Genomic DNA, 25,889 nt, shown 5'->3' on the forward strand with positions numbered 1-25,889 from the left:
ACTTCACATGCGTTTACCTACCATTAACCACCAATGCACTGGACCATCTCCTTCAAAACAACAAACATCTCCAATTTGCTTTTGATAGTTATTCAGGACAAATATCGGCACACAACCCAAAAAACAAACTGTTCAATTCGGCCTTCAAATTGATACCAAAAGAAATTCAGAGTCGTGAACCACTCAACGCCCTGACGATCTTTACAGACGGCTCTGGAGCATCCCACAAGTCTATCATCACTTGGAGGGATCCTTGCACTCAGAAGTGGGAGTCTGACATGCAGGTGGTCGAAGGATCACCACAGGTTGCAGAGCTTGCTGCAGTGGTCAGAGCATTTGAGCGGTTCAATGAACCATTTAATTTGATAACAGACTCAGCATATGTTGCGGGAGTAGTGTCCAGAGCACAGAGAGCATCGCTCAAAAAGGTGGCAAATCCAAAAATCCGTAACTTACTTTCAAAGCTGATCCGAATTGTCTCCCACTGAAAGCAACCTTTCTATGTGATGCATGTGAGGTCACACACTGATCTGCCCGGTTTCATTGCAGAGGGGAATTGGAGAGCTGATGCACTAGCCATGCCTATAGAATTGGCAAATTTACCAAATAGATTCCAACAAGCCCAGCTGAGCCATGCTACATTCCACCAAAATGCTCCAGCTCTCATCTGGATGTTCCACCTTATCAGAGACCAGGGAAAGACTATTGTGGCAACATGCCCTAACTGCCAGAAACATCAGCTACCATCATTAGGCCAAGGGGTTAACCCTCGAGGCCTCAGCAGTTTTGAGGTATGGCAAATGTACATTACCCATTTCCCCCCATTTGGTTGCCAAAAATACATACACGTGTCAGTAGACACTTTTTCTGGTACAACCTGGCCCACCCTGGGGAAAGAGCAAAGGACGTCGTCAACTATCTGACTCAAGCCTTTGCTGTGCTGGGGACACCAAAAAAGATAAAAACAGACAATGGCCCAGCATAGACTTCTGCAGAACTTAAAAAATTTTTTGATGAATGGGGTGTGGAACATGTCACTGGCATCCCCCATTCTCCTGCGGGCCAATCGATTGTCAAGCACAAGCACCAGACTTTGAAAAGACTACTTGAATAGCAGAAAGGAGGCAATGAGACCAATGCCCCTGTCTTAAGACTCTCCAAAGCACTCTTCACCCTAAATTTCCTAAACTGCTCCTGCGAGGAACTGAATCCCCCCATCATAAGGCACTTTACAAATTCTACCAAGGCCAAACTGACTGAAAGACCTGAGGTCTTGATAAAGGATCCAGATACGTTGCAAGTACGTGGCCCATACCCCTTAATCACCTGGGGTAGAGGCTATGGATGTGTGTCCACCCCAGAAGGGCCTAAGTGGATCCCTGGGAAGTGGATCAAGCCATTTTTAATAAAGACAATGAAACCTAAAAAACCAGAAAATGCAGTGGCAACAGCCTGGAAAAGAAGGAGAAACAAGACCTCCTAAACAAAAGAGGAATTCTTCTCCCAGGCTGCAGAGGTGAACATTCCCCTTCCCATCTTCCCTAATGTGTTTCCCTACCCTAAGCGATCCTTTGTTTTTATTTGAAAGAGGGGGAATCCAAGGGAACCATGACTGTTTTGTTCAAGTTTATCATATTCATATAATGTTCTGCTCTTCCTTAGTTTAAAGCTTCTACAGGATGATCTCCCACCTGCTATTGTTCTACCTGCTACAGCTCCTTTTATACCAGCAAGGAGAAGCATGGATAATCCCCCAACTGAGAAAAAATATGTGGGTCACCCTAGCTGGAGCGCTGCAACAAGACCATCGCTGTCTGTCTACGGTGGCTGCAAGTGACCCCCTTTCTACCTGTTTAGTAGAGATTCTGTATACACCATACTCAAAGCCCAAAAGGGGACCAACCGTAGCCAATCACTTGCAACGATGGGATGCGTGGGCCAAAACATTGCCTGATGCTGAGAAGGAACCCCAGGAGCTTGAGCTCTTAGGGTCTGCTCCAGCTCCCCTCTGCCTTCATTTTTATTATAAGGCAGAAGAGGAAGGGAAAAAATATACCATCATCAACCTGCACCATAGGCAATTTACCTCAGCAGAATGGTGCAATGTCACAGAATTTACCCTCAAGGCATCCACGAACCATCCCAAAAAACTTCCAAAGGGGAAATTCTTTATTTGCGGGGATAGGGCATGGGCAGGTCTCCCTTCTTGGCTTCGCGGAGGTCCGTATACATTAGGCCAGCTGACGCTGTTTACGCCCAACTTGACCCAAATTATTAATTGGAGCAACAGAACCCAATTGGCTCGGGAAAAGAGGGGTCTCAAAAATTTGGACAAAAATTGCGATTCAGATATTTTCCATTGGTCCCACCTAAAAAGATCCGCCGTCTCCCTCTTTTTGCCATGGGTAGCAGCGGCGAAGGCTCTAGGGGAATTGGGCACCCTAGAGTGTTGGGTGGCTAAACAAGCCAATCTTACATCAGCTGTGCTAAGTGGCCTCCTCGAAGACGAGGAAATAACTAGAAAGGCTACCCTACAAAACAGAGCTGCCACAGACGTTTTGCTCCTAGCACACAGCCATGGGTGCCAAGAATTTGAAGGAATGTGCTGTTTCAATTTATCCTCAAAAAGCGAGCGCATACATTCCACCATCCAAAAGATGCAGAAAATGATCTCTGAAATCAAAGTAGAGACAGAAGACTGGATGGATAATATTTTTAAGAACTGGGGATTATCAAGGTGGATTTCATCCATTTGAAAGACTGTTTTATGGATTTTCGTTATCATTCTTTTTATTCTTTTGTTTTTCAGGTGTTTTAAAAAATGTTTACTTTCTGCAATTGAAAGAACTTTCTCAGCACCGAAATCCTCATCTAAATACAATAAAAAAGGGGGAGATGTTGGGGTGGCTCAGCTCACTCAGGAGCCAGGATTGTTACGTGCCACTCAAGTCAGGGCCATCCATTAGGTGGATTTCCCTGCCCATGACAGAGGGTCAGAGGGCGGATCGTGGGACGGCTCAGAGGTCTAAGCTGCATCCCCCTGGGTGGTTCTCAGACCCAAGTTACCTCCCCCTGTTCGAGAAAGTTCTCTGTTTCTCAGTGTTCATTGGTTCCCTGTTGTGACTCCCGCCTCCCTGTTTTCCCCATTGGTTCAAGTTTAATTGTATCCTCCCCCTTGGTTGTACTCCACTGGTTGCTTCCCTTTTCCCTGCCTTGTTCCACCCCCCCTTAAAAAGCCATGCACGGCTTCCCTTGGGGCCTTTCTGGTCCCTGGACCCTCCGGCAATAAATCTGTGTTGGAACCCACACCAGAGGCCCCTCTCTGTTCCTTTACCTCCAGGCTGACGCGAGCCCAGACACCGGCTGCCTGTCGTGCCTCCTCTGAGGAGGAAGCAGCACGCGCATCTACCTTGCACCCTGCTTTGCCACCGAAGGCGTTCCCTGAGGACGTTGTGGAAGTGACGCTGTGTTCCCTCTGACCGAGGGCATGCCAGAGCTCAACCTTTTGAGCCAGCCTGTGTCAGATATTATTATTATATACATATAATTTGATTCTTTTAGTCTGAAAGAAGCCCCTGGTAAATTTATATTTACTTGGCAGTGAAAACACAAGACTTGGTTTGGCAATTACATTTAGGAAAACATTAGGAACTCAAGAGAGAAAATACTACTTGGCCAAGTATGTTGAAATACTGAGAAATGGGGCTCTGAGAATCTGAATTCAACCCAGTTTTTTAAAGCTACTTACCCGGTCTCCTTCCACTGGTGGCCAACTGACAGAAATTCAATATTTTTCTTCTAGTGAATGAAAAGCATAGTCAGAAACAGCCACTGGGTCAGGATCATATGCAAAAGCTCCTCTTGTGCTTTTGTTTCCTAATTGCTTTTGGAAGGATTTTTCGGACTGGGCTGACGCAGTTGCGTGTGTGAATTTCCTGGCAAATAAGAAAGGTGACTGTGTCCAAAAAACATTTAAGAGTGTGAATTCACAGCCTTTCCATGTCTAATCAAGGAGCGTAAACCATTAGCCACATGTTCCCCATTTCCATCACATTTTTTCACACTTAAACAAAAACATGCCAAAGGAAAGGTGCTACATTTTTTAATGCCCCCAAATAGGAACCACAGGAGTCCATTAAATGCTGTGGTCATTTCCAGCATACAAATCAATTTTCCTTGTGGTAGTGAAGTGGTGAATAATGCCTGGTTTGTTTAAAGGAGCATGACTGATTTTGGATGAAGGATCCTGTCACTTTGGCATTTTTAGTTTTATTTATTGCATGCAACTGTATAAAACCTGGTGCTGGTCTCCGTGCCAGGCTTACTAGTGGAAAAGCTGAAGGGACCACATAACTTCTGGTGCAGCAAAGAGGTTCTACTTCTGCAAGGCATTTGCTGGACTCCTGAAAAATTATTTTGAATAACATGGCAGAGAAGGATTTCATCAGTTGGCATCTACTGGCTTTATTTTTTCTTCCATTTTGCCTGTGTCAAGATGAATACATGGAGGTGAGCAGAAGATCTTATAAACCCGTGGCCAAAATATTGCAAAGTCACCACCAGACTGGTCACAAAGGTTCCAGAAGCAGGGAAATATTGAAACAGCGGAATCAACTAATAGAGTGGACTGTTGTTAATAGCACATCTACAGACCATAAAGTCCTGAGACCAGAGGTAGATGATGTAGAACTGACTACCTCAGATAGAGTCCAGGTACTCTGAATTAATCTTCTAAAGATATCTTTAAAGCTAATGAGATATTTTATTCTTTTGCTAACATTATTAGTGGTATATTTATGAAATAATTTTATTAAAGCTGTGTATTGGTCTGTATCCTGCTGGGTTGCTTTATAGGATCTTTTAATGAGCTGGTAGAACCAGCAGTGGCTGGGGACACTGATTTCAATATAGGCAGCAGTGCTTTTTTCTGTTGAAAGTGGGAACCCGTGAAATTCTGAAATACAGTGTCTTAATTATCCCAAGGTATTAATTATTGAAAGTACCAAGGTTTTAGATATTGCTAACTCATTTGGATGTGAAAGAAAATTACAGAATTTCTAGAGGTATTTGGAGAGGTTCAATTAGCAGAGAATAATTTTACTTGAAAATGATGTCTTTAAATTATATCTCTTGAGCTTGAGACAAACATAATGAAATTCTGAATGTTCAAAAATTTTATTCTAAGGAGTAGCTTGAAAAAAATATATACTAGTGTAATGAGTAGATTTAGTAATATAAATCAACTGAGAGTTTAAGAAGAAAAAAGGCTCACAATGAAACTCTAAATCATCTGCAGTATCTGCATTTTAAACTGGGAATCTTTTTATGCCTTTCATGGCACTTTACAGTCATTAGTTTATAAAACCAGGAAAATGGCATTATAGATAATACACAAAACACTGCAGTCCAAATTTGAAAGAAAAAAATCTGAAGGGCAGAAGATGAAGTTTTTTCTAGCACTAGGCAAAACAAAATTCCACTCAAATGAAGAGGTTTTTCTGATCGATGTGTTTTAGTAACAGCAGGAACATGAGTGCTTTGTTCATACAGCTGATACAAATGTTTCAGTCCTGTATAGTTCACCTTTTATCATCTGGGGTTTTAAAATTTTTTCAGATCAAAATTTGATATTTTGAATTGCCAAAATCAAGGACATGCACATAAGTGTCGAATAATAAGCTGTGTCGTGATAAGCAGAGAAAAGATTTGATTTTAATCTTATTCTGGTCTTGAAGAACTGAAACACATCCAAGTATGGGAATAGGTTTAATACACCACTGTATTCCCTGTATTAAAACTTCACAGTGCTTTGCATTTTGTATTTCTCGGGCAGGAGTTAAATGTTCCTCCAGTGCACTCAGCAAAACAGATATTTAACTGTAGGCATGTTAAACTGTGTTAGCAGAATATAAACTGTGTAAAACATAAGGTATACAGTCCAAAGAGCCCGCTAGTGTGTGCAGACCTCTTTACTACAGGGAGAATTCTGCAGCTGTGTACTGCAAACCAGGGACAAAAGATTCCCTTTTAACCCTATACAATTTCAGATAATGCAGGATTTAATGTAAAACTACAACTTTTTAGGGCTCAAACTCTCCCTCACAGAAAGTGTCACTATGTTTGGGCTGCATGTGTCTCTCATCAGAGAGTTTAATGCAACTTGTCTGGAACTGCCTGCTGAGGGAACTGGTTGTGACATTAAAAATGAGCCCAGCGAGTCTGAGTACAGCTGATGGCAGTCATTTACCTGCCAGCCCATCTCCAAGAAGCAATCTTTTCTGGGGAAATGATGTGATTTTTGGCTTACTAAAATGAAATGGAGCACTAGCAGATGCATGACAGGGATAATCAATCACAGAGTGGCTTACACAATACGTATTTTCCACTTCCAGACTCCAGGAATTTTTAGGCATAGGAAGAACAAAGGTGGCACTGACATGTTTTAATTCATGTCAAATCTCTCTCTTCCCCTTGAGCTATATGGAAACTGTTCAATTCCTATGTTCCTACTTTCTTGATTGTTTTAGGTAGAATAACTTTATCCAGCTAAAGAGAGGCTAAAGAGAAGAATTTCACTCTCTTGCTGAAGTGTTTTAAAGTGTTTAAAGAGTCCATTCCCTGTTGTAGGACAGAGATGATAGCATTTGTCTTTGTTATTGTCTTTGCTGCACTGGGTGCAAGGCCAGTTTCCACACTTCTTCCAACTCATGTAAAATATAATGTATATTTCTCAAGAACAAGAACTCCTAGTGACTAGGGACAGCTATGACAGACCATTTTTCCGTTTCAGGTTGCTCTTTGAAAATCTTTAAATATCGCTACCCAAGCAGTGCTTTATCCTGCATTTTGGCAACTTTTCTTTGTTTCTTTGCTTAGAGAAAGGGCATGGAGGGCCTTAGTGCCCACAGAGACTGACTATTTCACATTCAGAACAGAAGCCAAGAATGGTGGAGGTACATCACCTGTCTTCTGCGTTGTCTTAGACAATAAAACAGAAACTCATAAAATTAATTGGGAAGTCAGAAAGGGCTGGGTCTCCAATTATGACTCGTTCACAGCTTTAAATTAAGGGAATTTTATAGACCATCTGTTGCCTAGATGATTCTCCTATATACTAAATCATGGGAAATTCAGCAAACAGCCTCAGAAATACTTCCAGCTTTCTATCAGTATTAGGATATCAATGTGTCAGATGCATTTCACAAGCTCCTAAATCACATTCATGTTCTGGCAGCAAAGCCAAAGATTCGCTGACACAATTTATGCACAAATGGCTGCAAAGGATGCCTTTGGCAAGTAGACTGCAACTAATCTCTATGTCACGTTTGAGTGTAATTTTAATATAGGAACACATTTTTCCTTTAAATGTACTCTTCATGAAGTTCTCTGCTTTTAAATATTAAAAAGAAAATCCTAAATATTCATCATCCTTGGCAGCTGACCATGAACAATTTTTTTTCTCCTAGTGAAAAAATCAGTAAAGATAGTAAGTTAATTATTTAAGACCTGCATAAGTAGCTATTTTGAAGTCAGTGGAACTGTTGCATACAACCAGACTGGCAGGACTTGACTTATTTCACACCTAAGAACCTGATTAGCTTTTTTAGAGGTAATAGCACTTGGTTATGACCAACACTTGTATCTATTTTATGATAAAATAGCTGGTTCTCTAATACAGTTCGGGATTTCAATGCATTGTGTGAAAAAGGCGAATCACATTTGCACAGAGAGTCTCACATGCAGTCCACTTCATTGGATTCATGTATTTCCTCAGTTACAATCCACCATTCTATGTCTTTGGATATTTTTAGGCTGATATGACTTACTTGCTCTTGGCAGGTGTGTATTTAGTTTACTTTCCCATTTAACGTGAATATGAAGCACTGTCTAAAAAAAGGTGGAGATTTTAATCTCAATGCAACAATCAATGTTATTATTTTAGGGGGTGCAAAATGCTTGCACAATTCCAGTCCTCTTGTACTTGGCTCCCTTTCAAGGACTGAAAATGAGCTGAAAGCAGGGCTGCTTCTTCTCTCATATTAGGAAAATTATAAAAAATGTATTGGGTGATTGTCAGTTATGTCCTTCCTAACAACTCGAAGAGACAAAACAGCCAGAAAAATACAAACAGGTTCTCCAGGAAGAGATAGTTCAAGAGGCAGAACTTACTTTTCTCATTAAGTATAGACCTTGTCTGGAATTAAGCTAAAAAGAATAGCCTTGACAAAACCCCATAAATATGAAGCCCTTCTGCCCATTGGCAAGTCTTAACTTTTGCATAACTCTTTGAATATGAAGGATATTTGTTTAGCAGTAAAGTTGGCCTTTATTCCCATGGTAACTCCACCATCACTGGCTCCAGCTGGACAGGGCGTGCGTCTCATTGGAAGAGTTGAAGCATTGTGGTGGTGACATGAAATGAATTTTCTGTATCTGTAAGTTCCTAAGCCTCCTGAAATGAATGAATTCTGGGGGTGTGCTTGGTATTGTCCAAAACATAGGCAGAAAGTTTCAGATGACATCACTGATGACACTGAGGGCAGCAATACAGCACATCTATGTGTTCATTTGACAGCTCCCATCCTGCCAGAGGCTCATTTTCTGCCACTAAACCAGTAAGTCTGCATCAGGCAAGTAATTTGACAATGATAAGGATGAGGGAAAAGAAGGGGAAGGAAGATGAATAGTAGAATGAAGTAGAAGTAGTAGTTGGACTGGTGTAATTATCCCTCTCCAGATTTTAGGAACTGCAGGTTTGCATCTCAAGATATTAGGGAAGAATTGTAGGGGAAAAGAAACAAGAGGTACAAATGAGGAAGTAGTGGAATAAAACAAAACACTGGACCTTGGCCTCAGCGGACCTACTGGAAGATCTATGATAACTAAGTCATGAAATCCAGTCAAAATTGAATGAGTCTCCATTAGTACAAATACAATAATATGGAAAAGAAAACCACTTAAACAAAACCATTATTAAACTGATTACTACAGTAGCTGAGCTGTACATAATAAACTCATTATTTTATTAATGCTGCTATATTAGTCAGCATATAGTTACACATTCACCACTAAAAATGATCAAAAGCCCCTAACAACCTTGTCTTGTGGTAAGTTCAAAGTTTTGTCTTTTGTCTTGGCACTTCTTTAGGTTCTCCCAAGTTTAGTAGCCTGTAAATACACAGGTCTGGGATCATGAAGAGGAATATGATGCACAGACTTTTTTAATATCTTCTTTGGGTGGTCCAACACAGTTTTATTTATATTTAGTGGAGGATAGTTCGTTGCTGAAAGTCAAATCAAGTCTCTTGTGTCCTACCACTTGTTGTATATAGGCATGTTTGTCATCAAAGGTCAGTTCAAATGTGGGATCAGGATGTGAATCTAATTGAAATAGTCATCTAAATTTCATTATTTGGTATTAATTTATTTTCAAAGCCCTCATTATTTAACACGACAAGTTGTTTTTTTAGTATTTGTATAGCTCTTTGAATGCTTTGAGAGCTATTCCTTTAAATCTTCCAAAAATAACATCTTCAGGGACAACCCAGCTATGTGAGAATTTCATGCCAGATAAGAACTGTTTTGAAAACTTACCAAGTATATAAACAGAAACATATAATGAAGACCCTGTAACCGACATGCATAAGATTGATGTCCTCCATGAATGAGCTACTTAAAGCTTATTTTTGTGCACTTAGCCCCCCCAGCCTGGACCACAGAATCCAGACTGCAGTTCCTGCTGCCGAGGTGACTTTGGAGTTCGACTCTACCAAGGGCCCCCAGGACCTCCCGGGCCCCCTGGGATGCCAGGTAAAGATGAAGTTAAATTCACTTCTTCTTCAGTCTAATTTCAGGCCATAAATTACAGGTTATTCTATGAAATACCAGAGAATGGTCCAAACATCAGTATTTGGGGACAGATTCAGGAACAAGTTTTTCTATAATTTCAGAGAAGACAGATATTTTCAGTTATATTTTAAGGTATTTTCCATTGAAAACCTATTTGTTATTAAATTCAGCTTTCACAATTCATACTGAAAGTTATCTTATTACCCCCCTAGGGAAAATTGGTCTCTCTTAAAGCAGCATGCAGTTCCCATGAAATTTGGAAGAACTTGTTCCCTGGAGCTGATTATTGTGATCACCTTTGTATATCTGGCTGTGTTACTGTGCACTGTATTCAAGGGCTTTTCTTCATCTAGCATACTGATAGCCAATATTTACAGAAACACAGATGCTTCTGTTCTCTCATGTAAATTCCTTCACTTCCTTCTTTCATCTTGTCTTCGATAATAAAAAATAATTTTCTTTTTTTTTTTTTACATTAAAAATGTGCACAGAAGAACAGCTTACATAAGAAAACTGTATACTCTGATCTGATCATTTATATGGAAATAGAAGAGCCTAGAGAAGGGAAAATGTTGGTTGCATGCTGGTGTAATTTTATTACAGCAGCTATCTTCAGGGATTTGGAAATTACCATTCCTAAAGCAGAGGTACAACATAAATGAACAGGTCACTGAAAGACAGACTTGCCTCCTTTTCAAAAGCTTACATTTTCTGTTATCACAATAAAAATGCAATTCAGTGATCCATTAGTTATTAATAAAGTGTTGGCTTCCTAGAAACAGGATACGATTTTATACTAAACCCATATTTTCAAGGCTGCAGTGGATATACCAGCACGTGGCCTAGTCCCAGCTTTCCCTTCCCTCATATGTCTGAGTCCCACTTTCTGTCACGGCAGGATACCACAAACATACATCTGGCAGCAACCTTCTGCACCCTGGGATTCCTGTCTCCTTCATTTGCTAGATTTCATGTTGTTGTGCCTGTAAGGGGAATAACAGCAGTTGTTTTCCCCCTTGATTGAATCAAATGTTGCTTGGAGACCTCTGTTTTGAACCGGTAGAGCAGCTCTGGCTTCACATAAAGAATGATTCTTATTAAGAGCTGCAGATTCCTCTATCTAAACAAAAATGTGTATAATTTCTTTCACCATTTGTCTTCCTCATTTGAAGTGCGTTTTTTTTTTCTTAATAGAAAAACTCTGAAGGATCACTTCATCATCAGATTTGATCTCAAACAACACTATTCTTCTTGTAAATTTGTAACCAGAGAGAATAATCAAAGAACAAGCAGAGTGTCAAAGCACCTAATTTCAATTCAGGTAGAATTAGAACAATGATGACATTTATTAATCCCCTGAGCCGAAAGATCAGGCTTTTGCTGTAGGAGGCATAATAATTGTTCAGTGATTCTAGCCAAATTTAAAATCCTGTCAGCTGCATAGACATTTGCTCAGTAATTTAGTCAGTAAACACCAGGAAGTAAGTAATACTGCAGATGCATATTTTATAATGAGTCTTTTTACTCATTTACTCATACTAAGCCATCTCAGAAAAGTTTGATTATAAAAATTTTGTCTCTCTTTAAATCTAGCACTATGCAATCAAACAACCCCTTTAAGCTAACCAGCACCCTGAGAATGCACACTGTTCTGTTTTTAGCACAGATTTTAGCAACTTTAACGATACAGCCATTCATGATTTGTGTGGATGTGTTCTAAAGATAGAAAAATCTTACTCAAAATTATGTTATTCTCTCATGATTGACTTAAATTACCAGGAAATTAGTTTTTATACTAAAGGAAAAGCAAAAGTGCTTCTGCAGGCTACCTGGTATGTGTCAATAGAAAGTGACTTTTGCTTTCCTTGAGCCTTGTGTCTGCTGAGGTCTTCTTGCACATCTCCCCTACAAAGCAATTACTTGAGACATCACCAGTTTATACAGCAACACCAAAACAACATGAGGGTAAACTCCTAAAATCAGTGTCCTTCTGGAAACTTGTTCACCAAAACCTTCACCTTCAGCTTGACCACACAGCAGTTTCTTATCCATCACAGCTCAACCTGGGGTTTATGGCACCGAAGACTACATGTGTTGCAAACTGTGGAAGAGGACCCTGTCACACTTATCTGTTAAAATGTGTTAAATTCTTTAAATAAAACAGAAAGCTTTGTTTCCCTTCAGGAAATCATGGAAACAATGGAAATAATGGAGCAACTGGCCAGGAAGGAGCCAAAGGTGAGAAAGGAGACAAAGGAGATATGGGACCAAGAGGAGAGCGTGGACATCATGGGCCCAAAGGCGAGAAAGGTTACCCTGGGATTCCCCCAGAGCTGCAGGTACAACATCTCTGGCTCATATTGGCTGCTGCAAATCTCAGATTATGGTTTTCTTCACTGTAAACCAGCACCTTATTACTGTAAGATACTTAAGAAGCAAATCCTCCTGTAAATTAATACTGTAAAAGGCATATACAGCCCTTGTCCTGACTGAAAAATGTGCTTTGCCAGATCTTTCTGGAAAATAAAAGCTTTATTCAGAATCCAGCTGAGAAATAGGCAGGAAGAAGCATATATGCTTTCCTTTGAGGGCAAAATGCCAGTGTCTGGGTTATTAAAGGAGAATAGCAGGGACTATCATTTTCCTACCAAGACGTATCACATAAATAATTGCACTTCCCACAGCATATGAAAACAGTAAAGGAGTCATGTTTCTCAGGGCAGCCAGGCTGAAGCACATATATCCAGCTTCTCAAAGTATGGGCTCAAAATTTCTGAGTTCAGATAGAGTCCTTTAGTTTCGAAAAATACCCCTCAGTAGTTATCTGTATATTTATATGTCTAGATACTTTAAATATGTTTGGGGCCATGTAGATTCTGCCTATGAATGAAAAACTCAAAAGCCAGATGAGCATTAAAACCCGGGTTCAAGCCTGAGCTGTCAAGCTCAACTGTCGTGTTGGCACAATCTCACAGCTTTTGCATTAGAGCTTCTTCAAATCCCAGGAATCCGGCAGATGGCAGAGAGCTTGTGTATGCATATATATATATATATATATACACACACACACACATACACACAGATACATATATTCATATATATGCACATATATAATATATGCATGTAGAAATATATACAATTACACTAATGGTATAGGTGAATATCTTATAAACATACATTTAACTACATTCAACAGATGTCATTTTGCAATTTGGAAATGAACTACCACTATTTTTTTTCTTACAAAAACATAATGGTAGTAATGTAATTAAAACCAAGTAATGAGAGGATGAATAATAAAAGGTCATATTGTAATACCTTTTTCCAAGTAAAATTCCATCATTTCTTTAAACAGACATGTTTAAAAATGCTTACAGTATAACGTATTATTTCTTAACACCACACTTAAGAATTTTAAAGTCAGTGGGGGTATAGAAGAAAACACTTTTGAATACAATACTGTTTTAAGTACAGGATTATTTTGAAAAACTTCATGTATCCATGTTGACCTGCTACTTCATAACAAAACCTAGAGAGAAAGGACATACTTTTCTGCTCTTCTGATCAGCCTACAAAAAGGAGCTCAGGGTCAAAGAGTCTCTGAGACGGAATCTAGACAAAAGCAATAAATTCCATCAATCTGCAACTGCAGCTGCTTTCCTTTAACACATGATGAACTTTGATGTGATCCTGGCTGAGAAGCAAGACATTAACAATTTGCCGTCATAGAAAATGCATCCATGCAGGGGTAAGGAAAATCAGCCCAAGATTTCAGCTCACATCTGGAGCTCCTTAAATTTCTGAACAGATGGCTAACGATTTCCTTTGTTGGATCCAGACTTGCATTTGACTGTCTGTTTTGGTTTTGTTCTGGTTTGGATGTGAAATCAAAAGGAGTTTGGGCTGTTTTTTTATTTTTAAATACCAGCATAGCAGGAATCTCACAAAAAAAAGTCATTTTTGTGATGGGCAGTAACAGCTGCAGTTGAACACTTGTCATTTAAGAAGTTGAGTTGGAAATAAAAGCCAATTCTCTATGTGACCTTCTGACAACAAGGTGCAGCAATTCTGATGCTACCTCATTTACTGACATAATGAGGGAGCAATGACAGACTTACAGAAAAGGTCAGTCCTTTCCCTGACCAGGCCAGCTGTCAGTGTCATTTCCTGGTATCTTGCTGAGGGTAATTTAAGTTGTCCAGTGTGGGATATTTTGCACTGCTTCCCATGAAACATTTCTATGGCAAGAAGTGAAACATTAAGTTGAAGCAGTTTTCATTTTCTTATTTTCCCCTCTTGGTCTCCACCACCCTCTGTTTTCAAGACTGAGGGTAACTGATAAGAGAGAAAAAGCATTGAATATTGAGTCCCAGCTGCTGCACTTCCAGAGGGAAAGTGCTTAAAAAGTGCTTTATATATCTCTAAAGTAGTTAGCAAGAAACACTAATCTGCATGGATTTTACTGAGCATTATTTATTTTCACACATTCAGTTAAAAGCAATATCCAGTATAAATGCATTGGGGAATACATAAAAACTATATAAAACCCTTTTGTCAGAAACACCATCCATTTCAATACCATGTTGCTGTTGCATCATTCTAGCAAGACTTAAAAGTAAATAAAATCTGAAATTAAGGTTCTAAACAGCAAACACTTGACCATACGCTTACTTTACAGTCATGAATAGTCCAATTGAATATGAGAACCCTAGTCTTCTTCCAGTTTCATTCAATGGAAGTTTTGTTAACTGGAGTTTATTGACCTTGGAGCAAGCCCTAGAAGAACATCTGTCAGGAAAATAAACAGACTGCAAATACAGGAAGAAATCTGTACCTGATTGCTCTACACACGTGCTTTTCATGAACAACTGCCTGAATAAGAACTGGATTTTTGCAGGTCGCATTCATGGCTTCGATGGCTACTCACTTCAGCAACCAGAATAGTGGGATCATCTTCAGTAGCGTTGAAACCAACGTTGGGAATTTTTTTGATGTCATGACCGGCAGATTTGGTGCTCCAGTGAATGGTGAGCATTTGCAAAACAAAATAATGCAATTCTTGGAGCCATAGGGAAAAATGTGGTCAGTAAGGATGAGACACTACTTAACTGCCTTTACACTCATTCTGCATAGCTCTTGTTACCTACTTTCCAGAAAAGTGAATTAAAAAAACCGAGCAAGCCAAGAGAGGTCTTGCCAGCCAGTAAGACTAGTGCTGACACAAAGGCAGGAGAAAGAGGCATGGCTAGGGCTGGGGAGGGAGCAGGACTGTCTGCTTTGCTGTGACTCGTAGCCATTCAGCCACTGCGATGACAGAACCACAGCCTTCATGTTGTTGTAGTAGCAGCAGCAGCAGCAGTAGCAGCTTCCCAGTTGCCTCCTCCACCTCTTGCCTCTTGTCAATCTCTTCATTCCCATCTTCCCCCACAGCAGTTCAGCTGTGAGCTGACCTGCAACAGCTGTGTGGTGGAAGTGAAGCATTACAGTTCATGGGTTATTTTTCAGCTGCATCAATCTCCCCTCTTATGCAGCTGTGGTGCAGGAAGAACAACCCCTGCTATATGCAGAATTAAAATTAATCAGATTTTGGAACACTATAAGCAGAAGCAAAATATCTGCTGACAACTGGAAGGCAGTTTTGTCCGCAGCTGTTATGTTTTCTAAGCAAGAAGCACAAATCTGCAGCATGATTACTTCTCTCTATGAAACAAACAAGTTGTATTTTATAACTTTTTCAGGGGTGTATTTCTTCACCTTCAATATGATGAAACATGAAGATGTGGAGGAAGTGTACGTGTACTTGATGCATAATGGTAATACAGTCTTCAGCTTATATAGGTAAGTAAAGGGCCAGGCTATTTTAATGCAAAAAACATTTCTATGGATGTGATAGCTTGCTCATATTTCAAGAAACATACAACTGTTCCATTTTTTTGAAGAAACTCTCTAGGGTAAAATAATGAACAAGAAAAACTATTTTATTTTGCCATCCTCAGCTTGCATATTAGGACCACACACACCACAGATCCCGGACTTAAAATTCAGCCTTGATCACAATTTCCTCAAAGTCCGGGGAAAGGAGTTAGCACTGCAAGTCACAGTTGGAGTTCAGTGGTATCATGTTGTCATTCTGCTAAAATGTATCTTCATCCTCATTTGGTTTGCCAGAGAAAGGAAATAATGAAGTGTTCAGTGACTAGTTACAGTCTTGTTAACATGAGGGCAGAGCAATTTACTTTAAAGTTGGAAGGTGTTTATACTGCAGTAGTAAGGATGAGTAAGAAGCAAAGGTCTTCCATTTACTGGCTTTTTTATCATTAGCACACCACCAGAGGCTGCTTCATCCCCAACAGAACTTTTCCGCAAAAGAAGTGCTTCATTTCTCTTCCCCCTGAAGCATTGATTTTAGAAAAGGCAAGAAGTGGAAGAAAGGGGACCAACACTAAGGCAAAGCCAGGAGGTTAGCCCTCATCAAATGTACCCATGTTCCAATGAAAGGCTCAGGACGGAGCAAGCTGCCTGTCTCTGCTCGTTGCCTATGCTGGCAGCACAGGGGCTCAACTCATGTCAGCCTCCTGGCCTGGAGGCTTTTAAAATTGGCTGGGATGAATTCAAGTGAAAAAAAGCATCACAGGAAATCTGTAGTGTTGTGATAAGTGGGAAGAGTTTCATTTTAAATGAAAAAATTGCTCCTGTGTCCTGGAAAAAAATAAGTTACAATTCCAGAACTTCAGAAAGGAATAAAATAAGGCACTTAGGTGAGGTACAAAATTTGACTAGGAGATCAAATGCAGAAAGTTGTCAAAATTTCCTTATAAAGCTGAAAAAATGTTGGCAAGCCTTTCAAGAAAATTTTTCTCAGGATAACAATGTACTTGTTGAATTTTTTTTTTTAAGTTATTTGCTTGATCATTGTTGACAAACAAAAATTTGACTTGTTAAAATATTCATCCTTAGCTATGAATCCAAAGGGAAAGCAGATACTTCAGGAAATAGTGCAGTCCTAAAACTCGCCAAGGGAGATGAAGTTTGGCTGCGAATGGGAAATGGAGCCCTCCATGGGGACCATCAACGCTTCTCCACCTTTGCTGGGTTTCTTCTTTTTGAAACCAAGTAAAAAAAAAAAAAGGAAACAACCCAATGGATATTTATCTGAAGAAAAATCTTTTTTGGAACTGGTATTTTTCACTGGACTGTGAAATAACATTACAACATTGGAGGATGAAGAAGCTTTGTTTTGATGCAATGTGTTGCTACTTGTGTGTCAGAGATCAGCTGAATACATTGGGCAGCTGACACAGATTCACAGATGACACACAGATGTCATCTGGGTTGCACCTATTGAATCATTAAATGTTGCTATTCCTCTCTTCCCCAAAAGTGAATGAAAAAAAAGGAAAAGGAGTTTAAAGAATTTAAAGAGCAGTTTACATAAATTCAATTTCATCTCTAAATATACGCTAATTAAGTACATGTCAGGAACTGAACAATTGTTTCAAAATTTCCTAATAACTTATTCAGTTCTCGTTACATGTTCATTTAAGTTTGCACCATGGAAACAGGCCTGAATGTATTATAAGCAGGCTCAGGTGAGACCAGATCTAAAGGAAGAAGTTTGTATTGGATTGGAATGAACTCAAATAGAAGAAAAAAATGTGAAAATACAGATGTCAAGGATTCAGGTTTATTGCATTCCCATCTCAAACCTCTGAAAACGTATCTGGTGTCATTTTTCACAGATTTTTAGCATATATTTATGCTTACTCTCTCTCTCTTAGAAGAAGAGTGTTAGTAGTTCTTGCCTTAGTAGCAGCTTGAAGCTAAGGTAATTTAGTTTGCAGTGTGAAGGGGATCAGGCAGGGGAACTGTAATGTTTCCTCCTAGCCTTAGAATTTTTGAAACCTGATGTAACTAAATGCAGGGTGTCAAAGCAGAGGCATATATGCTAAAGAAATCAGGATATGCCAACAGCACAGAGATACACAAACTTTGTGGTGTTTGGAGCTCCTTCAGAAGGATGTACCTTATAATATTGCATATTTACTTAACAGTGAAGTTGTTGAAACAGTTTTCCTAGCAGCCTTCCAAGAATCAGTATTTCAGGAAAAGACATTGCAAAGCAGCAGCAGCTAAGCCAGTTCAGTATTTAACTGGTGAAAGCAAATACTGGCTGGCTCAGAAGCTCTGGTCCCAATACACTGGGCCACTCTTCAGCATTCATATTTGTCACTGGCTTTTCAAAATTTGGGTACCTGAAATTCTGTCTTGCTATTTTCCTTTGAATAAGATCAAAGTCAATACTGAAGTTTGAATGTATCTTATTCTGGCTCTCCATACGTAAGTTAATGAAATATAAATTCTTTTTTAACAGACATTACATTTTAATCAGACATTACCTGCCATTAATGTACAAGAAGGTGGGGTTAGGAAAACATTTGTTTGAAATTCTTTTATACTGGATGCAGGTATCAGTAGCACAACAATAGAGCAAATGAATCAAAATTTGCCCTACAAATTTGTATGTCCTTGTACACGTTCCTAGTGTATGTAACCACATCTTATGAAGAAAAATGCATGTTGATACTTGATGATTATGACTTGTGATTTTTTAGTTTTATGCATCAACCACTGAAAATGTTAGCTTTAATGAACTGTTGTTGGATGAGTTTTTATCATTTCTTTATGAACTTAGGTCAGGTTTGCGCCATGCAGGTTTTTAAAACCTGAGACCATGTTATTTTGTTAAGCTTACTTTGTAAAACATACATTTATCCAATAAAGATTAATGGTTACAAAACCATACTGGTTTGTTCATATCCATATTTACCAAGGACATTACCATTTTGAGATAATGGAGGGATGTTATTTTTAATATGCTTTTCCTAAGCATTCATTTTGCTACTGAATGGGAGAAAGCCAGTATTAAGGGTTAAAATATATTTATTTTACACGTGCATACACATATATACACACATATATACATAAAATTTAAATCTGTAAGGTTTCCTTTGGGGACTTACTTTTCCTTTGTGACATGGCCGTTTTAAGCCATTTTGGTCAGAATAACGCACTTAGAAACTGTAAGACATACACTAATTTTAAGCTCCTTATTATCTTATGATCTACTGTAATGGTCATAATATAAAAGAAAGTCATGTTTTGTGTTGTTTTCACGAGTTCTGTGCAACTTGGCCTGCTAAGAGGGAAAAGTGACTAAGAATTACCACAAAAGCTTCTGACAAACAAAGAGCAGCCTGGTCTCAGTTCCAAGGTTAAAGTTAAACAGTTTTTTACATAATGGTTAAAACTTCCTGGGTTTTGAATGAAATCTCTGCAGTCTTTTCTCTGCAAAATTATTGCATGCAATCTCTGCTGATTGAGTGTCATAATACTTTACAAATAAATAGTTAACTTACATACTAATTTCTTTCAAAGGAAAAAGGAAGATCCTTCAAAATACAGCAGCTGATGTGAATATGTGTGTGTATGTGTTCTTGTTCTTAAAAATTAACAAGCTTTATATTCAGTAAGTCATGTGGAAGATATGATTTTTTTCCTCAGAAATGTTCATGAAGATTAGTCATCTTTCCATTGCTGCTGATAATTGAAAGCCTCTGGCTTAGCAGATGCTCAAGACAAAATGTCTTCTGTCACAGACTTTCATCCTCTGTTATAAAATACATGCTGTTTTGTAATTTGTGTTACGATGGAGAAACCTTCTGGAAACTGCAAAGCTGTAATTTGGAGTATACTTAATGGCTTCTTGTCTTTGCTAAAATGAGTCTGTATCTCTCCCATTCCCTGAGCTCCTAGATTTAACCAAAACTTGGCAAGACCTGCAAGCCCCTGCCTGCCATAAGAGCTGTGGTTTGGTAGGTGATATTCTGCCTCTGTGGTAGGCACTGGCATCCTGGCAAGAGAAAATGCTTCTTTACACAGAGCCAAGTTGAGCTCTGCTCTCTCTGAAACACCACTCCCAAATCCTGGTCCTCCCTTCCCCCAGAGTTCCAGGGACTGCTGTCCTTGCCTGGGACATGCTTGCAGGGCAGCAGCTCTCATCTCCAGCCACGTCATGAGCATTAATTGCTGCATTTTGCAGAACAGGGCTGTGTGCAACTTGAGAGGTGCTGGGTGCATCCCCTTGCTGGGGGTAAAACACAACATCTGTGCAAGAAAAACATGAACTAGAATGAAACCAAATTGTGGGAAAATGTTATAGGTCTGGGTCCCAGTTTCTCTAGTGGTATTTAAAGAAAGGAGAAAGAAGTTTAATTAGAAATCTGTGAGAAAAGAAAGAAGTATATGGTTTTACTTTCAGAAATTAGTCCATGGCCTGATTGACTTGATTCTGAAGAAGTAGTTTAGACTGACAACAGTTTGCAGTCTCAGCCTCACTGAAAAGCCTGTGAGCCAATGGGAAATCATTAAATAAAGCAGTATTTTTCTAAAGAGAAAACAAGGAACAAACTTCCCACTCAGATCTTTCACCTTCCTCTCTCTTTCACTGAATTTCCTACGTTACAACCTGCTGTCTTCTGAAGCAGTTTTTAATAAAAGTGGCTTTGAATTAAAACATTTTTTGCCTCCTTCTTAGTTCAGATTACTAAAATGATTCTTTTGAGCTCAGAATAAAAGAAAAAAAAATCACACAAGGACAAAACATGCAGGGAGCCGTTGAGTGGTCTGTGAAAATACCTAAGTTCTTAATTTTGGTGAGTAAGTAGCAAAGTTTCTCTATTGTGCAGTTAGTTCTGCTTCAACAACCAAAGAAAATACAACCTGGGTGATCAGTTCTGATCTAAAAATCTGAGGCAACAAAAAGCTGTCATGCTCAGTGTCGGGGTCCCTCCCCCCTGCCATGTAGCCCTGGGAGAGGGGCCCTGGGGGGGAGACATGGGATTTCCCTGCCCCTGGTCAGCCTCGTTCCCCATTGGTTGTTTTGTGTTCCCCTGCATGGGGAAGGACCCTCAGGTCCCATGATTGAACAGTTCCTCGGCAGAGCCCTGGCCACGTGGCTGGAGAAATAAACATCTCTCTGAAATGTTGCTGCCTGTTCTGAGCTTCCCCTCCCCCTCCCAAAGACAAGTGCTCCTGCCCATGTGCTCTGAGCTCCTGTGTTCTAAGCGCGGGCAAAACCAAATGTAACTCAGACTCTTTAGCAGTGTCTGATTGGCTGGTCACCCCGGGTCCGCCCCCAGTCCGCCCCTTTCCCCTTCTCCGAATAAAAGATGGTGGAGGGGAGGCTCCGCCCTCTCTCTTAGCTCAGCTATCTTCCTGTGAACATCTCTGGTTGTCTCTCTCATTTGAAAGCTTCTAACTGCAGGAAATTGAGCGAGCAGGGAGCTAGATTTCTCCCTCTTTGCTTCTGCTGATGGTATTTGCTTTGCAGCTGGTACAGGTACCGATTTTAGAGCTACTAAAGTGCTAGATCGCCCGTGCTACCTCTCTAGGCTGCTCGAGGCTTTCTAAGGCATTGAAATACAAGCGCGAGCCCGTATAAAGCTGAAAAGATACCTTCCACACTGAAACACCTATCAAGAATCAGTCCATATATATTTCTTTTCCAAGGCCCTCCTTGTTTGATACATCGTGTTACAGAATCCCCACTGTAGCAAATGGTGGATCATGCAGGCAGAGCGATCCCCGATCCCTAAGCGACTGATGTGTGAGTAAAGAAACTTTGGATTCCTCTTCTTGTTTTTGTTTTGCTGTTCCATCTCTAAACTATGGAGGAACCGTGGGAAGACTCTTGGCTCTCAGAGCCTCATATGGACATTTATCTTAAACTTGAAAAGATTCTTGAACAACAATTTGTAAATTTTAGCTTAATTCAAGCTCAAAAGGAACTGAAACACTTCCTGGCATGGTTGTTTAAGAACTTTTTCTATGTTTCTTGGGATTTAATTCTTACCAAAGACTTTTGGAATACTGTTCGGACACAGTTAATTTTTGAGTCAAAATATATGCCGATGGAAGAATATTTTCATGAATATTATTTAATTACCGAGACTGTTGAGCAATGTCAGCTGTGTCCTGGCAAAGGGAAGCCTGGCTCAGGGACCGTGTGACCCAGGCCACGTGGACCGAGCCCTCTCTGAGCAGCAGCGAGGCAATTTCCGCGTGCAGGCGCGTGGGCGGGGGTGGCGGTGGAGCGGAGCCGCGCCCAGCCGAGACGCGCGCTGGAGCCGGGCGCGGGGGAGTCATCGCTCAGGGGCCCGGCCGAGACGTGAGTACAGTGCCTGGCAGCGGCAGCGAAGCTGCGACCAGAGGAGGCGACGCACGGAGAACTGAGCGGCGCGGCCCAGCCCGGCCCATGCAGCCCCGAATGCAACCCCGGGAAAAGCGCGCAGGCACGAGCAGCTCCGGCAGCCCCGGCAGCACTAGCAGCCCTGGCAATTCCAACACAGGAGCAAGCGAAAGAGAAAGCAAAAATGCAGCGAGACAGAAAACAGCAGCCACTTGGAAAAAGGAAAAAATCATCGTAGCTAAGGTTTTAGGAAGAGTAAAATGGTATAATGTTAAACAAAATAATGGTTTTATAATGAGATGTGACAACCAGCAAGACATATTCATTCATAGAACTGCTATTAAAAAGAATAACCCTGAAAAATACATCCCAAGCTTGGGAGATGGAGAGGTGGTGGAATTCAAAATTGTACAAGGTAGAAAAGGATTCCAAGCAGCACAGGTCACTGGGCCTGATGGTGTTCCTGTAAAAGGTAGTATATATGCTAAAAATCGTAGTCATGTTAGACAATATCTCCATTATAAGCCCCCCCTACAGTCTCCCTTTCCTAATCCCACCTTTCCCTTTTACCCTATGTCCTATTACCCCCAGTGTATTCCCAATCCATTTTTCCACCCATGGTTTCCCTCACAAAACCATGCCTTTGCCAATTGTTTCCCCAAAAATCCCTCTGTGATGCCGAGGGAGGGATGAAAAGGGGGAGGGAAGAAATTAAACCCTCTCCTGCCTCAGTTTGCCTACAAAGCATGCTCAGAGAGTTCTGTCTCCCTTCTGTCAGCCTTAAGATGTTCTGGAGAATCTGTTTGGACATTCAAAGACTCAGGAGGGTGGCTTGTTTTGTTTTGAAACTGTTCTTGTTGTTTTCAATATTAAGTTTTAAATCTCTTTTTGTTAAAAATAAACGGGTGAAATGTCGGGGTCTCCTCCCCCTGCCGTGTAGCCCTGGGAGAGGGGCCCTGAGGGCACAGACACGGGGTTTCCCTGCCCCTGGTCAGCCTCATTCCCATTGGTTGTTTTGTGTTCCCCTGCGCGGGCAGGGACCCTCGGGTCCCGTCATTGCCTCAGTTCCTCAGCAGATCCTGGCCATGTGGCTGGAGAAACAAACATCTCTGAAACATCTATCAAGAATCGGTCCTTATATATTTCTTTTCCACAGGCCTCCTTGTTTGATACATCGTGTTACAGAATCCCCACTGTAACAGCTCAGATACCAACAAAGAAAGTCACAAACTCTAGAAACTATCCTCATAAATTAAAAGAACTTGATAGAAGGTGCATTTCCTAGTATGATCAGATTCCCTCTTACACCAAGGGGCAAGAGCTCCTGTAGTTCTTGGGTCAAACCACACAGTTTTAGAAGGAGTTAGGCCATCTGCAGCCCCCAGTTAATTTCCAGTCTTCTGCCAGTGGACTGATGAAGTCAGTGCACGGAGGTTGAAATGAAGACTTAAGGATGACAGTGGAAGAGGCTCAATTTTGTGCATCTGCATTTGGAACAGGGCAGGCCGTCCTCCATGAACACATTCACAGAATAATAAAACCCGTGTGGGACAAGATTTTATTAAACAAAGAGACTCCTTGTATTAACTGGTGAAAAATTGCACAAATGGAGGGCTGTTCTCCTGCTTTTCTGGAAACAATCCATCAGACATAAAAAGAAAAATTCTACAAGAATCAGTGTTTTAAAAGAATCACATTGCTACAACACCAAGAGTGGAAACACCCATGTTCAAATTATCTTTGACATATCAGCTTCTGTTTCCTGTGAATGTGTTCCTCCCATCATCTAGTCACATGCTACTTCTTGGCCCTGTCCAGCAGCATGTGTAAGATGCTTGCTGAATAAGGACTTGCCCATATACCATGGCAATATGACACCACGAAATGAATATATAGAACATCTTCATTCAAAAACTCCATCCAAATGTACAGTTAAACAAAGCGCCTTTACTGTAGAAAATAGTGCACATTAGTATGTAAGAAAGATCAGCAGAATTAAATTAACAGCAGCAACCTTCCTTTTAGAATAGTTTCTAAGAGCTTTGTTTTTCAATCCTGGTAATTTTTTGACAGAAAAACACTCCAGGCTCTTACAGCATAGTAAAGATGATGAAAGTCAAGGAAGTCTGCAAAGACTTGAATTTCAGGCCAGGAAATTGGAATTCGGAATTTGTGCCATGCTGCCATGTGCAAAGTCCTGGTCTGCAGCTGGAAGTGCTGGATGGAATTTAATTTGTCTCCTATGCATGTTTTGAACTAGAAAATAGTAGAAGCATGGTTGTTTTGAGAAAAATCTTTCAAATATTGCATCACTTCAGGTCAATACCTTCTTTCCTCCAAGATTACCTGCTCCTCAGAATGCTTGCTTTGTCAAATTATTAAAGGCTCACAAAATAAGTAACATATATTAGGTATGCCATAAGGCAGACAATAAATGGCTCATGGGCAAGATGATGGAAACAGTCCATAAATATAAAAGTTTCTCAATCCATCGCCCATGCAATGCAGGAGAAATTTTCTCTGGTGAATGTGGGAGACAGTGCTATCTGGCAGGAATGGCTCACTGGAGGTAAGTTAGGGCAGGATGGCCAAACAGGAGTACATGTGGTGCTCAGCACAGACCTCAAGCTCAGTATTCAGGCAAACAAAATTTGGGAATAACCCTGGCCTAGAGTTTCCAATCTCCGCAAGAGTGGTTAATAATAAACTCACAGGAAAATATTTATTTTCTTCTGATTACCAAAAATAAAGATTAGCTATATAAAGCTTCTTGCCATTCTCTTAATCTAAATCATGAAAGCACAGTAATACTAAAAGCTGTGACTCAAAGGAATGGAGAATATTTTGCTTCAGGTACAAGGGTTAAAGTCCAAAGTACAGAAATCACTATCACAAGCATCAGTAATTTGTTCTCCTACTTACCAGAGTATCAGAGGGCAAATTTCTGACATTCTGAAAGTTAAAGACAAAGCCTGTTCAGTACAGGTGGGACAGATCACCACCTCAATGACTGACTGGACTAAAAAGAACTTGCAAACTAGAACTTGCAAACTTTTCTAGAGTATGTCAATTTTAGTGGACAGGGCAGCTTTTGCAATTACTTTTTGTGGATGGGACAGAGCTTTTATTTCTACATCTGTAATTCATAACCTCATTCATATTCTCAAGCAGCATGAATTCACAGCTTCTTAAGAAGGGTATAATGATCTCAGGATAGATTTTTTGCTGCTGTGTGGTGGGATGTACATTTAGGAGAGCAAGCAGCAAATCCACACTCACACAGACACAGAGAACATAGAAAGGCAAAGAGATGCTCCAAGCTGATGAATCTATTGAAATTGCAGAGATTAAGGTGCTGCTTTTGGGAAGAACATTGCAGAGGGCACAGCGTCTTTCACAACAGCACAAGATACAACGTCAGAAATGCGGAGTATCCCCTACAGCATCTTTGCGGCTATCAAGAAGTGTTGTGAATGGAGCGCAGCTTCTATTCAGGCAAGGCACAAATGCAAGCTTTGGGATAAGGCAACTGTGCTTGAAAGCTTTGACAAGCTTGGGACACAGAACTACCGTCATAAATTCCATGAGAATCTTTAAAGTTCTCAATTTCAGTTTAATGCAGGTATCTTTCAATTTACTAGAGAAGTTTCACCTGCTACTTACAATTTTAGGCAATTTTAGTTATCAAGATTTGAAATATTATAACAGACAAGAGTAATTTTTGCTTTTTCATTTAACAAAACCAATATAAACTGTAGAGATACCAGTATTTCTTTAACCATGCATTAGGATG

The 25,889-nt window shown here is 40.3% G+C and overlaps 1 protein-coding gene across 2 annotated transcripts; it reads left to right on the forward strand.

Moving 5' to 3' along the window:
- Window positions 1-4,181: 4,181 nt before the first annotated feature.
- Window positions 4,182-18,649, forward strand: C1QTNF3 (C1q and TNF related 3). Of its 2 annotated transcripts, none has more exons than XM_048292895.1 (6): window positions 4,182-4,713; window positions 9,699-9,810; window positions 12,034-12,188; window positions 14,747-14,876; window positions 15,588-15,687; window positions 16,807-18,649. In XM_048292895.1, the coding sequence occupies exons 1-6, from the start codon at window positions 4,426-4,428 to the stop codon at window positions 16,964-16,966; spliced, it is 945 nt and encodes a 314-aa protein (XP_048148852.1). In that variant the 5' UTR covers window positions 4,182-4,425; the 3' UTR covers window positions 16,967-18,649. The 2 variants fall into 2 exon arrangements, with proteins under 2 accessions (XP_048148852.1, XP_048148853.1); XM_048292896.1 differs by having other exon boundaries at window positions 4,191-4,509.
- Window positions 18,650-25,889: the final 7,240 nt, after the last annotated feature.

The sequence above is a fragment of the Corvus hawaiiensis genome, chromosome Z (assembly GCF_020740725.1).
Source record: "Corvus hawaiiensis isolate bCorHaw1 chromosome Z, bCorHaw1.pri.cur, whole genome shotgun sequence".
NCBI lineage: Eukaryota > Metazoa > Chordata > Aves > Passeriformes > Corvidae > Corvus > Corvus hawaiiensis.